Source organism: Watersipora subatra, chromosome 1 (assembly GCF_963576615.1).
Source record: "Watersipora subatra chromosome 1, tzWatSuba1.1, whole genome shotgun sequence".
In the NCBI taxonomy this organism is placed as follows: Eukaryota; Metazoa; Bryozoa; class Gymnolaemata; order Cheilostomatida; family Watersiporidae; genus Watersipora; species Watersipora subatra.
This window is the reverse complement of record NC_088708.1, coordinates 35,903,349-35,916,004: the sequence shown is the minus strand read 5'-3', so window position 1 is coordinate 35,916,004 and position 12,656 is coordinate 35,903,349. Positions and strand designations below refer to the sequence as shown.

The 12,656-nt window shown below is 34.3% G+C and overlaps 1 protein-coding gene across 5 annotated transcripts; it reads right to left on the bottom strand.

The window, feature by feature from the left end:
- Positions 1-5,985: 5,985 nt before the first annotated feature.
- LOC137406584 (putative ferric-chelate reductase 1) lies at positions 5,986-11,671 on the bottom strand. Of its 5 annotated transcripts, none has more exons than XM_068093206.1 (5): positions 11,619-11,671; positions 8,552-8,792; positions 7,162-7,307; positions 6,827-6,942; positions 5,986-6,460 (listed from the first exon to the last, which is right to left on the bottom strand). In XM_068093206.1, exons 2-5 carry the CDS (start codon positions 8,745-8,747, stop codon positions 6,274-6,276), a joined length of 645 nt encoding a protein of 214 aa, XP_067949307.1. In that variant the 5' UTR covers positions 8,748-8,792; positions 11,619-11,671; the 3' UTR covers positions 5,986-6,273. The 5 variants fall into 5 exon arrangements, with proteins under 5 accessions (XP_067949307.1, XP_067949284.1, XP_067949290.1 ...); XM_068093183.1 differs by having other exon boundaries at positions 11,559-11,670; XM_068093189.1 differs by having other exon boundaries at positions 11,532-11,654.
- Between the last annotated feature and the right edge of the window lie 985 nt (positions 11,672-12,656).

Here is a 12,656-nt window from a genome sequence, read left to right as displayed (position 1 = left end):
TAATTGTTGACCTTACATAACATGGTTTTTATATTTATAATAAATACTGTGTAAGCATTTGAAAGAAAGGCAAAGCTATCAGAAAATTAAGCGTACCAAAGATCTAGGGCTGCTTTATTGGTTTACTTGTACATGTACTGTGAGATGAAATATGTTACTTTTTAGGTCGCGTATTAGACTACAGTCTTATCTTTTAAAACTTTCTTCCTTTTGCCTTTCCTTATGAAAATGTCAAATCTTAAATTGATACTTGTCAATTATACTCAAAACCCAAAAATACTCTTTCATTTGGTAGACACAACAGCAAAGCTGTATGTTGAAGCTAGCAATCAAGATCGATTAATAATTGTTGCAATAAAAATAATCGCATACACACGAATACTAATTAAATTAAGCAGTTTCAATAAAAATGTCAGCTCATAAAATCACGCTATGTTGGGCGAATTTCAACATTACACTAAGGGTGAACAGATTGCAACATTACACTAAGGGTGAACAGATTGCAACGAAAAGCTGTTAGTCTCAAGTACATAATTGCCAGAAATCATGATTGTGTATGTAACTAGTAGTTTCTGTTTCGTGTTGGCATACGTAGATGCACAAATATACATTTTGACATGTTGGTACAGTTAATATATGTAGCAGATAATTAATAACATGGTTTTATATAGAAAAAAAAAGGCAATTAATTGCTTTCATAACATAGCAAGATAATGTGTTTTGGTGCAATAGTTTTTTTGTTTGAGAAAGTTTCATGTAATTACATGTATATACAGGAATTCTTCTAATTCGTGGTATACGCAGTCCTGAACAGTTATGGCTACACATATCTCTCCATCCATTATGTATAAAAACTTGAACCTTCCCTGAAAGAATAGTTTATACTGGTCAATACAATTGTGGTAAATACAGTGGTTTATACTGGTCAATACAGTGGTTTATACTGGTCAATACAGTGGTTTATACTGGTCAATACAGTGGTTTATACTGGTCAATACAGTGGTTTATACTGGTAAATACAGTGGTTTATAGTGGTAAATACAGTGGTTTATAGTGGTCAATACAGTGGTTTATACTGGTCAATACAGTGGTTTATACTGGTAAATACAGTGGTTTATACTGGTCAATACAGTGGTTTATACTGGTCAATACAGTGGTTTATAGTGGTCAATACAGTGGTTTATACTGGTCAATACAGTGGTTTATACTGGTCAATACAGTGGTTTATACTGGTCAATACAGTGGTTTATAGTGGTCAATACAGTGGTTTATACTGGTAAATACAGTGGTTTATAGTGGTCAATACAGTGGTTTATACTGGTCAATACAGTGGTTTATACTGGTCAATACAGTGGTTTATACTGGTCAATACAGTGGTTTATACTGGTCAATACAGTGGTTTATACTGGTAAATACAGTGGTTTATAGTGGTCAATACAGTGGTTTATACTGGTCAATACAGTGGTTTATACTGGTCAATACAGTGGTTTATAGTGGTCAATACAGTGGTTTATACTGGTCAATACAGTGGTTTATACTGGTCAATACAGTGGTTTATAGTGGTCAATACAGTGGTTTATACTGGTAAATACAGTGGTTTATAGTGGTCAATACAGTGGTTTATACTGGTCAATACAGTGGTTTATACTGGTCAATACAGTGGTTTATAGTGGTCAATACAGTGGTTTATACTGGTCAATACAGTGGTTTATACTGGTCAATACAGTGGTTTATAGTGGTCAATACAGTGGTTTATACTGGTCAATACAGTGGTTTATACTGGTCAATACAGTGGTTTATAGTGGTCAATACAGTGGTTTATACTGGTCAATACAGTGGTTTATACTGGTCAATACAGTGGTTTATACTGGTCAATACAGTGGTTTATAGTGGTCAATACAGTGGTTTATAGTGGTCAATACAGTGGTTTATACTGGTAAATACAGTGGTTTATACTGGTCAATACAGTGGTTTATACTGGTCAATACAGTGGTTTATAGTGGTAAATACAGTGGTTTATACTGGTCAATACAGTGGTTTATACTGGTAAATACAGTGGTTTATACTGGTAAATACAGTGGTTTATACTGGTCAATACAGTGGTTTATACTGGTCAATACAGTGGTTTATAGTGGTCAATACAGTGGTTTATACTGGTCAATACAGTGGTTTATACTGGTCAATACAGTGGTTTATACTGGTCAATACAGTGGTTTATACTGGTAAATACAGTGGTTTATACTGGTCAATACAGTGGTTTATACTGGTCAATACAGTGGTTTATACTGGTCAATACAGTGGTTTATACTGGTCAATACAGTGGTTTATACTGGTCAATACAGTGGTTTATACTGGTCAATACAGTGGTTTATACTGGTCAATACAGTGGTTTATACTGGTCAATACAGTGGTTTATACTGGTAAATACAGTGGTTTATACTGGTCAATACAGTGGTTTATACTGGTAAATACAGTGGTTTATACTGGTAAATACAGTGGTTTATACTGGTAAATACAGTGGTTTATACTGGTCAATACAGTGGTTTATAGTGGTAAATACAGTGGTTTATAGTGGTAAATACAGTGGTTTATACTGGTCAATACAGTGGTTTATACTGGTCAATACAGTGGTTTATACTGGTCAATACAGTGGTTTATACTGGTCAATACAGTGGTTTATACTGGTCAATACAGTGGTTTATACTGGTCAATACAGTGGTTTATACTGGTAAATACAGTGGTTTATACTGGTAAATACAGTGGTTTATACTGGTCAATACAGTGGTTTATACTGGTCAATACAGTGGTTTATAGTGGTCAATACAGTGGTTTATAGTGGTCAATACAGTGGTTTATACTGGTAAATACAGTGGTTTATAGTGGTCAATACAGTGGTTTATACTGGTAAATACAGTGGTTTATAGTGGTAAATACAGTGGTTTATACTGGTAAATACAGTGGTTTATACTGGTAAATACAGTGGTTTATACTGGTCAATACAGTGGTTTATACTGGTCAATACAGTGGTTTATAGTGGTCAATACAGTGGTTTATACTGGTCAATACAGTGCTTTATACTGGTCAATACAGTGCTTTATAGTGGTCAATACAGTGGTTTATAGTGGTAAATACAGTGGTTTATACTGGTAAATACAGTGGTTTATACTGGTCAATACAGTGGTTTATACTGGTAAATACAGTGGTTTATACTGGTCAATACAGTGGTTTATAGTGGTAAATACAGTGGTTTATACTGGTAAATACAGTGGTTTATACTGGTCAATACAGTGGTTTATACTGGTCAATACAGTGGTTTATACTGGTCAATACAGTGGTTTATACTGGTCAATACAGTGGTTTATAGTGGTCAATACAGTGGTTTATACTGGTCAATACAGTGGTTTATAGTGGTCAATACAGTGGTTTATACTGGTCAATACAGTGGTTTATACTGGTCAATACAGTGGTTTATACTGGTCAATACAGTGGTTTATACTGGTCAATACAACCAGGCTGTTGGCTGAATAGTAATAGCATTCATTCATGGAAAGTTCAACCATTTATGGCATCGCATTACCCTGAAACTATTATTAATTTAAACCACAGTTAGTGAGATATAGAGATGATCTGATAATCAGATAGTGATATATAGAGATGATCTGATAGTCCGATAATGATATATAGAGATGATCTGATACTCAGATAGTGAGATATAGAGATGATATGATAGTCAGATAGTGAGATATAGAGATGATATGATAGTCAGATAGTGAGATATAGAGATGATATTATAGTCAGATAGTGAGCTATAGAGATGATATGATAGTCAGATAGTGAGATATAGAGATGATATTACAGTCAGATAGTGAGCTATAGAGATGATATGATAGTCAGATAGTGAGATATAGAGATGATATGATAGTCAGATAGTGAGCTATAGAGATGATATGATAGTCAGATAGTGAGATATAGAGATGATATGATAGTCAGATAGTGAGCTATAGAGATGATATGATAGTCAGATAGTGAGATATAGAGATGATATGATAGTCAGATAGTGAGATATAGAGATGATATTATAGTCAGATAGTGAGCTATAGAGATGATATGATAGTCAGATAGTGAGCTATAGAGATGATATGATAGTCAGATAGTGAGATATAGAGATGATATTACAGTCAGATAGTGAGCTATAGAGATGATCTGATACACAGATAGTGAGATATAGAGATGATATGATAGTCAGATAGTGAGATATAGAGATGATATGATAGTCAGATAGTGAGATATAGAGATGATATTATAGTCAGATAGTGAGCTATAAAGATGATATGATAGTCAGATGGTGAGATATATAGATGATCTGATAGTCTGATAGTGAGATATAGAGAAGGTCTGATGGTCAGATAGTGAGATATAGAGATGATTTGATACTCAGATAGTGAGATATAGAGATGATCTGATAGTCAGATAGTGAGATATAGAGAAGGTCTGATGGTCAGATAGTGAGATATAGAGATGATTTGATAGTCAGATAGTGAGCTATAGAGAAGGTCTGATGGTCAGATAGAGAAGGTCTTATGGTCAAATAGTGAGATATAGAGAAGGTCTGATGGTCAGATAGTGAGATATAGAGAAGGTCTTATGGTCAGATAGTGAGATATAGAGAAGGTCTGATGGTCAGATAGTGAGATATAGAGAAGGTCTGATGGTCAGATAGTGAGATATAGAGAAGGTCTGATGGTCAGATAGTGAGATATAGAAAAGGTCTGATGGTCAGATAGTGAGATATAGAGAAGGTCTGATGGTCAGATAGTGAGATATAGAGAAGGTCTGATGGTCAGATAGTGAGATATAGAGAAGGTCTGATGGTCAGATAGTGAGATATAGAGAAGGTCTGATGGTCAGATAGTGAGATATAGAGAAGGTCTGATGGTCAGATAGTGAGATATAGAAAAGGTCTGATGGTCAGATAGTGAGATATAGAGAAGGTCTGATGGTCAGATAGTGAGATATAGAGAAGGTCTGATGGTCAGATAGTGAGATATACTTGTAGTAACGATTATCTTATGATAAAATCTTATTCTTTTATTCCTGTCAATAGATGCGCTAATGGCACTGTTGCTCAAATAATAAAATAGCTAATACTGAGTTATATGTATTGATGCTAGCCAACTAAAATGCTTCACTGTGATAAAAAAGATTTGCCATTTTTAAAATGCATATGAAAGTTATCTCAACTTTTCAGCCTTGTTTTCATAAAATCAACAACAAAGACAATTTTGGTAATATGCTCATTATATATTAATAAAGGTCAGCGTGATGCTTAATGCCTTGCTTTATCTTTGTGTAACTTTTATTACTTTTATGTTCGTATTTGTACCATAAGGTATAATTTAAATTGTGAATACACTAATTGTATACTATTTTATCTTGCCATCTATATAATAATACCATCATAATATCTGCCTTATAAAGTTACTCAGTCATCAATCAATTCTCCAATTCTCTTGTCATGCAGATACAAGAACCGCTCATTCTACGATTGACTTTCCATATTTTAAAGTCTAATCTATACATTTCTCTCTGCCATTTAACCTCTTCTTAACAGTGCCAACAGCATAACACATCATTTTAACGTTGCAGTGCTGTACTAAATATCAGTTGATGATCAATATCAGTTGATGGTCAATATTAGTCAATGGTTAACATCAGTTGATGGTCAATATCAGTCGATGGTCAATATCAGTCGATGGTCAATATCAGTCGATGGTCAATATCAGTCGATGGTCAATATCAGTCGATGATCAATATCAGTCGATGGTCAATATCAGTCGATGGTTCTGTCAAGAAATAAAAGCGTGTTTCACAAAAACAGTAGTTATCAATCACATCACCAAAAAAACTGATTCAAACATGTTTAAAAGTGTGAGACAAAATGCATTATTATGCACTATTATTATATAGTATTAATATATATATGGCTATAGAAATAGTATGTGTTATTGATAATTCACAAATCATGAGATGCATTTTGTTTTTAAAAATAGAGAATAGGCTCATAGGAAAGATTGCTCTATAAAAGAGTGCCTGTTTCGAGGTTTCAGTGCTTCAGGTTTAATAAAGTTGAAACTAACTATTTGAAATGCTATGACTATGTACGGATGATATTGGCTCGCTTATCGTGATTGCATTTGTACATCTGAAGCTCTGCATCTGAGCTTTTTATTGTTTTACAGTCCTGCCGGGCCCTCGCCTTAACTAGCAGAAATATTATAGAAGCTGAAGAACAAACAAGCCAACAATCAGAAACAACGGCACGCTGACCACACCTCCCACACTTCGCACTCTATTCTCACACTGACGAATTAAGTCGAGATCTGTCACATTCTTCATCTTTAAAACAGAGCTGAAGATGTTCACCTGGGCCTTTTCTGAGAAGGATCTTACCACTGTCAGCCTACAAAAAATGGCAGTTTGGCAACTCTTCTTTCTAAACAATCACGATTACATAAAAAAACGAAAAGAATTATCCAAAAAATAACCTTTCGCAACTTATCAAATGCCTTCCTAATTGACAGACTCGTGAATAGGAAACATACACGTACACAAAACAAACAGCTCATTACAATCCATTTTTAAATAGCTTTACTTTAGCTATTATTTAGTTGTTATGAACATCATCGGTCTTGCATGCTTTTATATACACCGATAATGCAGTGACGTCAACATGTGTATCTGGTATACGTATATGTACATGGTATAAGTCTGTGAAGCGTCTAAAATAGAGTTAAGTCAAGGATTAGGCAGAAAATTATATACATACTGAAACTGTAAATCTCCCATATCTAAATTGTCACAAACATCTTCGTAAGGTGACCAATTCAACGAAATCTCGTCCTTCCAATTGTTGCTAAACTCAGCTGTGTGTGCCATTCCGTTCTACAAGAGTTCTACAACTATTATTCACTATCATTAGGCTTATAGATCTCGACTTATCAGACATGGACTACAAAACTTTTTGACCTTGACCTATGAGCCATAAACAAGCTTTTTGACCTACAGTTATCAGCCATGGACAAACATAACTTTTGATCTTGACCTATCAGCCAGAAACAAACATGCCTTCAGATGCCAGCAAACTAGCATGTGTAATCTTACGCCTTCATTGCCACAAATCTGACGAGTTAAAGAAGCTGGTCCATTCATTATTCCTTTGGCGATTGCATCAAAGCTATTGTGTCTCCGCGCTTGAATGAGAAAGCCTTTAAAGCGGACTCCGGTTGAGCTAATGATCTTCACAGAAACTGAAAAAAAAGCTCACTGAATATCAACTGCCATTTCCTGTTCTTTAATGTTGGAAGGAAACAAATGCATTGTTACAAAATCTACGTATGTTTGCTTCCTGCCACTAGAGTGTTTAAGTGTTTGCTATTTTATAGCCATTTAATAAACTATGAATGTAGCCAGAAACTGACATGCCTAAAAAGTCTCTATGACAAGTATAGGATTTTGAAATTCTAGGTAGGTTGTGCTGTTGAAGAAATACGTTGGTTTTGACTATGTCAATAGAATTCTTTATTCAGTGATGAATATCGAAGACGCAGGACACGGTGAAACCTGTAGTAAAGGTTATATAATCGCTAAAATGTGTACATAAAGATAAGCAGAGTAAAATACATGTATGACAAGACAATAGTGCAAAACAACAATATTCATACCAGCATTACAAGTTCAAGTATTTATGCATTTACAGCATTAAAACTAAAAGATAATTGAAACAAATTAAACCAAATAAGAAAATGCAATTAGAAAACTGTAAAAATATTACCTTTGCTTTCTTGACAGCACTTGTGAGATTAAATAGGTGGCTGAAAGCGCCTGAACTTTATGTCCATAGTTTTACTAGTTTAGAACTACAGGTGTGTATGAATGCTAGGTAAAACTATAAATGACCTAGGCTACCAGAAAGGCGGTGGCAAGACTGGCGCCAAAAGGAGAATAATGGATAAGGATAAAATATTATTGGTCGGCAGCAGTCAGTCCATCTTTCATAGGCAATAAAAAATACATTAGGTCAGGACATCGAAGAGGAAGTGTTTGGGATGGCTAAAAACAAAAACACTAACCCTAAGGTGAATGGTGAATCATCGCGGCCATTACAACAAGTCTCTTCTCTAGGCAAACCAGAGATAGGCCTATGCAGCATTCTTGTACATTGCATTGTTTACTAGAATGTACACTACAACTAGACATGTACATGTTACATGTATAGTGTACAAGCTGTACTCTTCGTATATAAATATATATGAAAATATTGCATGTATACTATATATGTAATACAAAAAAACATGAAATTACAGATATCCAAACGAAAACAAGATAGTCTCTTCATTTTTACATTTAACAGAACCTACCTACCAAAAACCTTCTTTATGAATATATTCTATTAAATAGAGGATATAGACTCAACTACAGCAACTTTCCTTGTGAATATATTCTATTAAATAGAGGATATAGATTAGATTGCTAATACGCTTTATTAACCAACCTGTAGATGGATTAAGAGGATCATATTCTTGTGATTGAATTCGAACTTCAAAGGCTCCTTCATTTTTTCTGCTTACTTCACCTCCGTGCCTCGGTTTCATCTCGAAGTCATTGCAGGCAGGTGAAATAGACCCATCAGAGTGGCTGTCGCAACAGCTTATGCTAAACAATGCTATGAAGATTGTCGCCTTATTCATTCTAGCATCAGTTGAAGTTATCACGCACTTTTCTCATCAGCAATCCTGCAACAATTTCTACTCAACTAAGTTAATGACGTCTTACCCAATGTTTAGTGCACTGAAATATTTATCAAGGTAAAGTGTATACATAAATCATACAACTTTGGCAGTTACTACTAAATAGTTAATATACAAATACTAATAGTTTTTAATTTTAAAAGGAACTCAACTTTTTACAATGGTTTTGTTATAGTCATCTGATGCCATTTGTGCTTTCCTACTAGCTACTACTAGCTGCATGCCAACAATTATATGATAATAAAACTGTAGTTCAGATGTACAATTACACGTAATATAACTGTAGCTCAGATGTACAATTACACGTAATATAACTGTAGTTCAGATGTACAATTACATGTAATATAACATTGTCAAGGTTAACATAATTTTTTATAGTATGTTTTGTAGTAAGTGATGTTCACAGGTTTGAACATTGTAAAAATGGCCGAGGTTTCCCAATCAGAGAAACTGATAGTGGACTGTTTGCCATATCAAGCAGTTCATAATTGCATTCCCTTTTTATAGTTACCAGCGAGTTAAAAGTTTATTTTTCATTTGACTGTGGCATTTTTGGTTTTCTAGCAAGTCAGCATAGGTAATTACAGTAATATTTATCATTGAATTTGCAACTCCTTATAAATGAAGTGATATACTTTAGAAAAAGTAGTAAGATATTTAATAAAATGTTTTTGTGAAACCCCTTGTGATGGTTTAAAACATCGTAAACAGCTGACTTTACTCTGATATCACTGTAATCACTGCACTCACTGTAATCACTGTAATCCCTGTAATCACTGTAATCACTGTAATCACTGCACTCACTGTAATCACTGCAATTACTGTAATCACTGTAATCACTGGAATCACTGCAATCACTGCGCTCACTGTAATCACTGCAATCACTGTAATAACTGCAATCACTGCATTCACTGCAATCACTGCACTCACTGCAATCACTACAATCATTGTAATCACTGCAATCACTGCAATTACTGTAATCACTGTAATCACTGGAATCACTGCAATCACTGCGCTCACTGTAATCACTGCAATCACTGTAATAACTGCAATCACTGCATTCACTGTACTCACTGCACTCACTGTAATCACTGTAATCACTGTAATCACTGTAATCACTGCACTCACTGTAATCCCTGCAATCACTGCAATCACTGCATTCACTGCACTCACTGCACTCACTGTAATCACTTTAATCACTGTAATCACTGTAATCACTGCACTCACTGTAATCCCTGCAATCACTGTAATCACTGCAATCACTGTAATCACTGCAATCACTGCAATCACTGCAATCACTGTAATCACTGCAATCACTGCAATCACTAGTAAACGTTCAACTTGAACAGTTTTTAGTGGACCTCAAAAGTTTTGTGAAAAGAAACTGATTTAGCGGTAATTCAAACCTACAGTGCTAACCTTTTGCAAAGAATTCCTTCATTTCAATTTGATCACCATTGTCTTTTACTATGGAATCTGTGCTAAAGAAAACAACTTTTTAATAAACATTGTAAAGTTTAATGTGAAAAAATTGCTACCTTAAAAAATAAACTTTCGTTCACAAATATTCATGGGGGCATTATTAGTGAGTGTATCAAGATATGTACTAGAAAGAATATTTTTCAGATTGCATGACCGTGATCAGAAATAGAGCTGAAAAACAAGGAAAACTGTTAATTTAGCTGCAACAGTTGCGCACCGGCTAAAGTTGTTGTGAGATTTTTTAATTAAGAGTTATCCTTGTCAAAGAATAGCAATTTTCTCTTCAAACCCATCAGCCCTCTCTTTAACTTGAGATAATCAGAGGTACATGTAGTTATAATGTATGTCTCAACATCTATATGTCCCGTCACATGTGTCCCGTCACAACCATATACATCTTTCACCATATACATCTCTCATCATATACGTCTCTCATCATATACGTCTCTCATCATATACGTCTCTCATCATATACGTCTCTCATCATATACGTCTCTCATCATATACGTCTCTCATCATATACGTCTCTCATCATATACGTCTCTCATCATATACGTCTCTCATCATATACGTCTCTCATCATATACGTCTCTCATCATATACGTCTCTCATCATATACGTCTCTCATCATATACGTCTCTCATCATATACATCTCTCATCATATACGTCTTTCATCATATACATCTCTCATCATATACATCTTTCATCATATACATCTCTCATCATATACATCTCTCATCATATACATCTCTCATCATATACATCTCTCATCATATACCTCTCTCATCATATACATCTTTCATCAGAAACATCTTTCATCATATACATCGTTCATCATATACATCTCTCATCATATACATATTTCACCATATACATCTCTCATCATATACATCTCTCATCATATACGTCTTTCATCATATACATCTTTTATCATATACATCTCTCATCATATACATCTCTCATCATATACATCTCTCATCATATACATCTCTCATCAAAAACATCTTTCATCATATACATCTCTCATCATATACATCTCTCATCATATACATCTCTCATCATATACATATACTTTTTATGCGATAGCTTTATGTAATTTTTCTATTTTCATTATAAAAAAACTTAATGCGCAAAACCTTTGACCGCTTTAAGTAAGAATTTTATTGCAAGCATCTTATAAAAGTCACTGATTAACCTCAGACTAGATCTCAACTGCGTAGATTGATAACACCTGCCGCTACCTGCCACTACCTGTAGAGATAACTCACTGCTGAGTTTTAATATAAGTTAGCTCTACTTAGCTTCCTTCGTTTAGGCATCCAACGTACCTGCAACTGACTTTGATAACAACTTGCAAATTGTCTTTACGCATGGCTGGCCAGAGAACGAATCACGCGAGACATCATTAGTGACACGCTCCAAAGGTTACATCTGGTACACAGCAGAATTATCCACGCAACTCATCTTGGACTCATCTTCTTCTGAATATAAAGTATTATATTATAGCAATTTGTCTAATTACTTTGACAGATGAATGAGTTGCTGGAATCACTACTCTTTTGTTGAAGTTATTAGTGCAGTTAAAAATGTGCAACACCATAATTATCACATGGATACGTTTTGTGTTTTTGTTTAAGCTCATACTGGAGTTGTCCTACTTCTTTAGAGCTGGCTTACAAAGTTGCCTTGTAACAGTAAATGTTTTACATCATTTAGTTTTACCTTTGGTAATATTCTTGAATTAATTGTTTAGTGAATGTCACTGCATATATTTGCTTGATTTAAAATGCCCATATATTATATTGTATATATATTATGTTATATTATTTTACATTTATACTATATCATAATATATAACAATAGAGTAGAATGATTATCCATATCTACTATTTCCCTTCTATGACATGGACATAAACTCTACAGTAAAATAAATTATTTGTATAAGGTTTAAATTTGAGTGATTATATGAACAATAGTGTCTCGATCATTCTCGTTGTTGATTAGAGAGTTATCACACCCTGTCTATAGTGTTAAGTTTGAGGTAAACAACTGAGCATCCCTTTGTAGGCATATTTATTGTTAAATCTTATATTAAAACTCAACTCTTTCCAGTATTTTTTGCTTTTCACTATTGATTATTTCATAAAGATCATATTCTGGCCAACTTTTACTACTATTGAACTTGTCAAAGAGAGTGAATCTCAAAGATAGGCTAGGATGGTTTCATAGCCCGGTCCCAGTTTTATTATCTCATATCTTCTGCTTTATTAGGCTGATATCTTTTACAGATTTGTGTCAATGTCATGTCTTTCATCTATGCATCACCTCTGTGCTTACATGTTCATGTTACTTCATCAGCTCTGTGC

Coding starts and splice junctions, on each gene's coding strand:
- LOC137406584 (XM_068093206.1), bottom strand. CDS start 8,747: ATGAATAAGGCGACAATCTTCATAGCATTGTTTAGCATAAGCTGTTGC. Junction 7,308..8,551: donor TCCTCTTAATCCATCTACAG/GTTGGTTAATAA, acceptor CTTTTTTTTCAG/TTTCTGTGAAGATCATTAGC. Junction 6,461..6,826: donor ATGGGAGATTTACAGTTTCA/GTATGTATATAA, acceptor CATTTTTTGTAG/GCTGACAGTGGTAAGATCCT.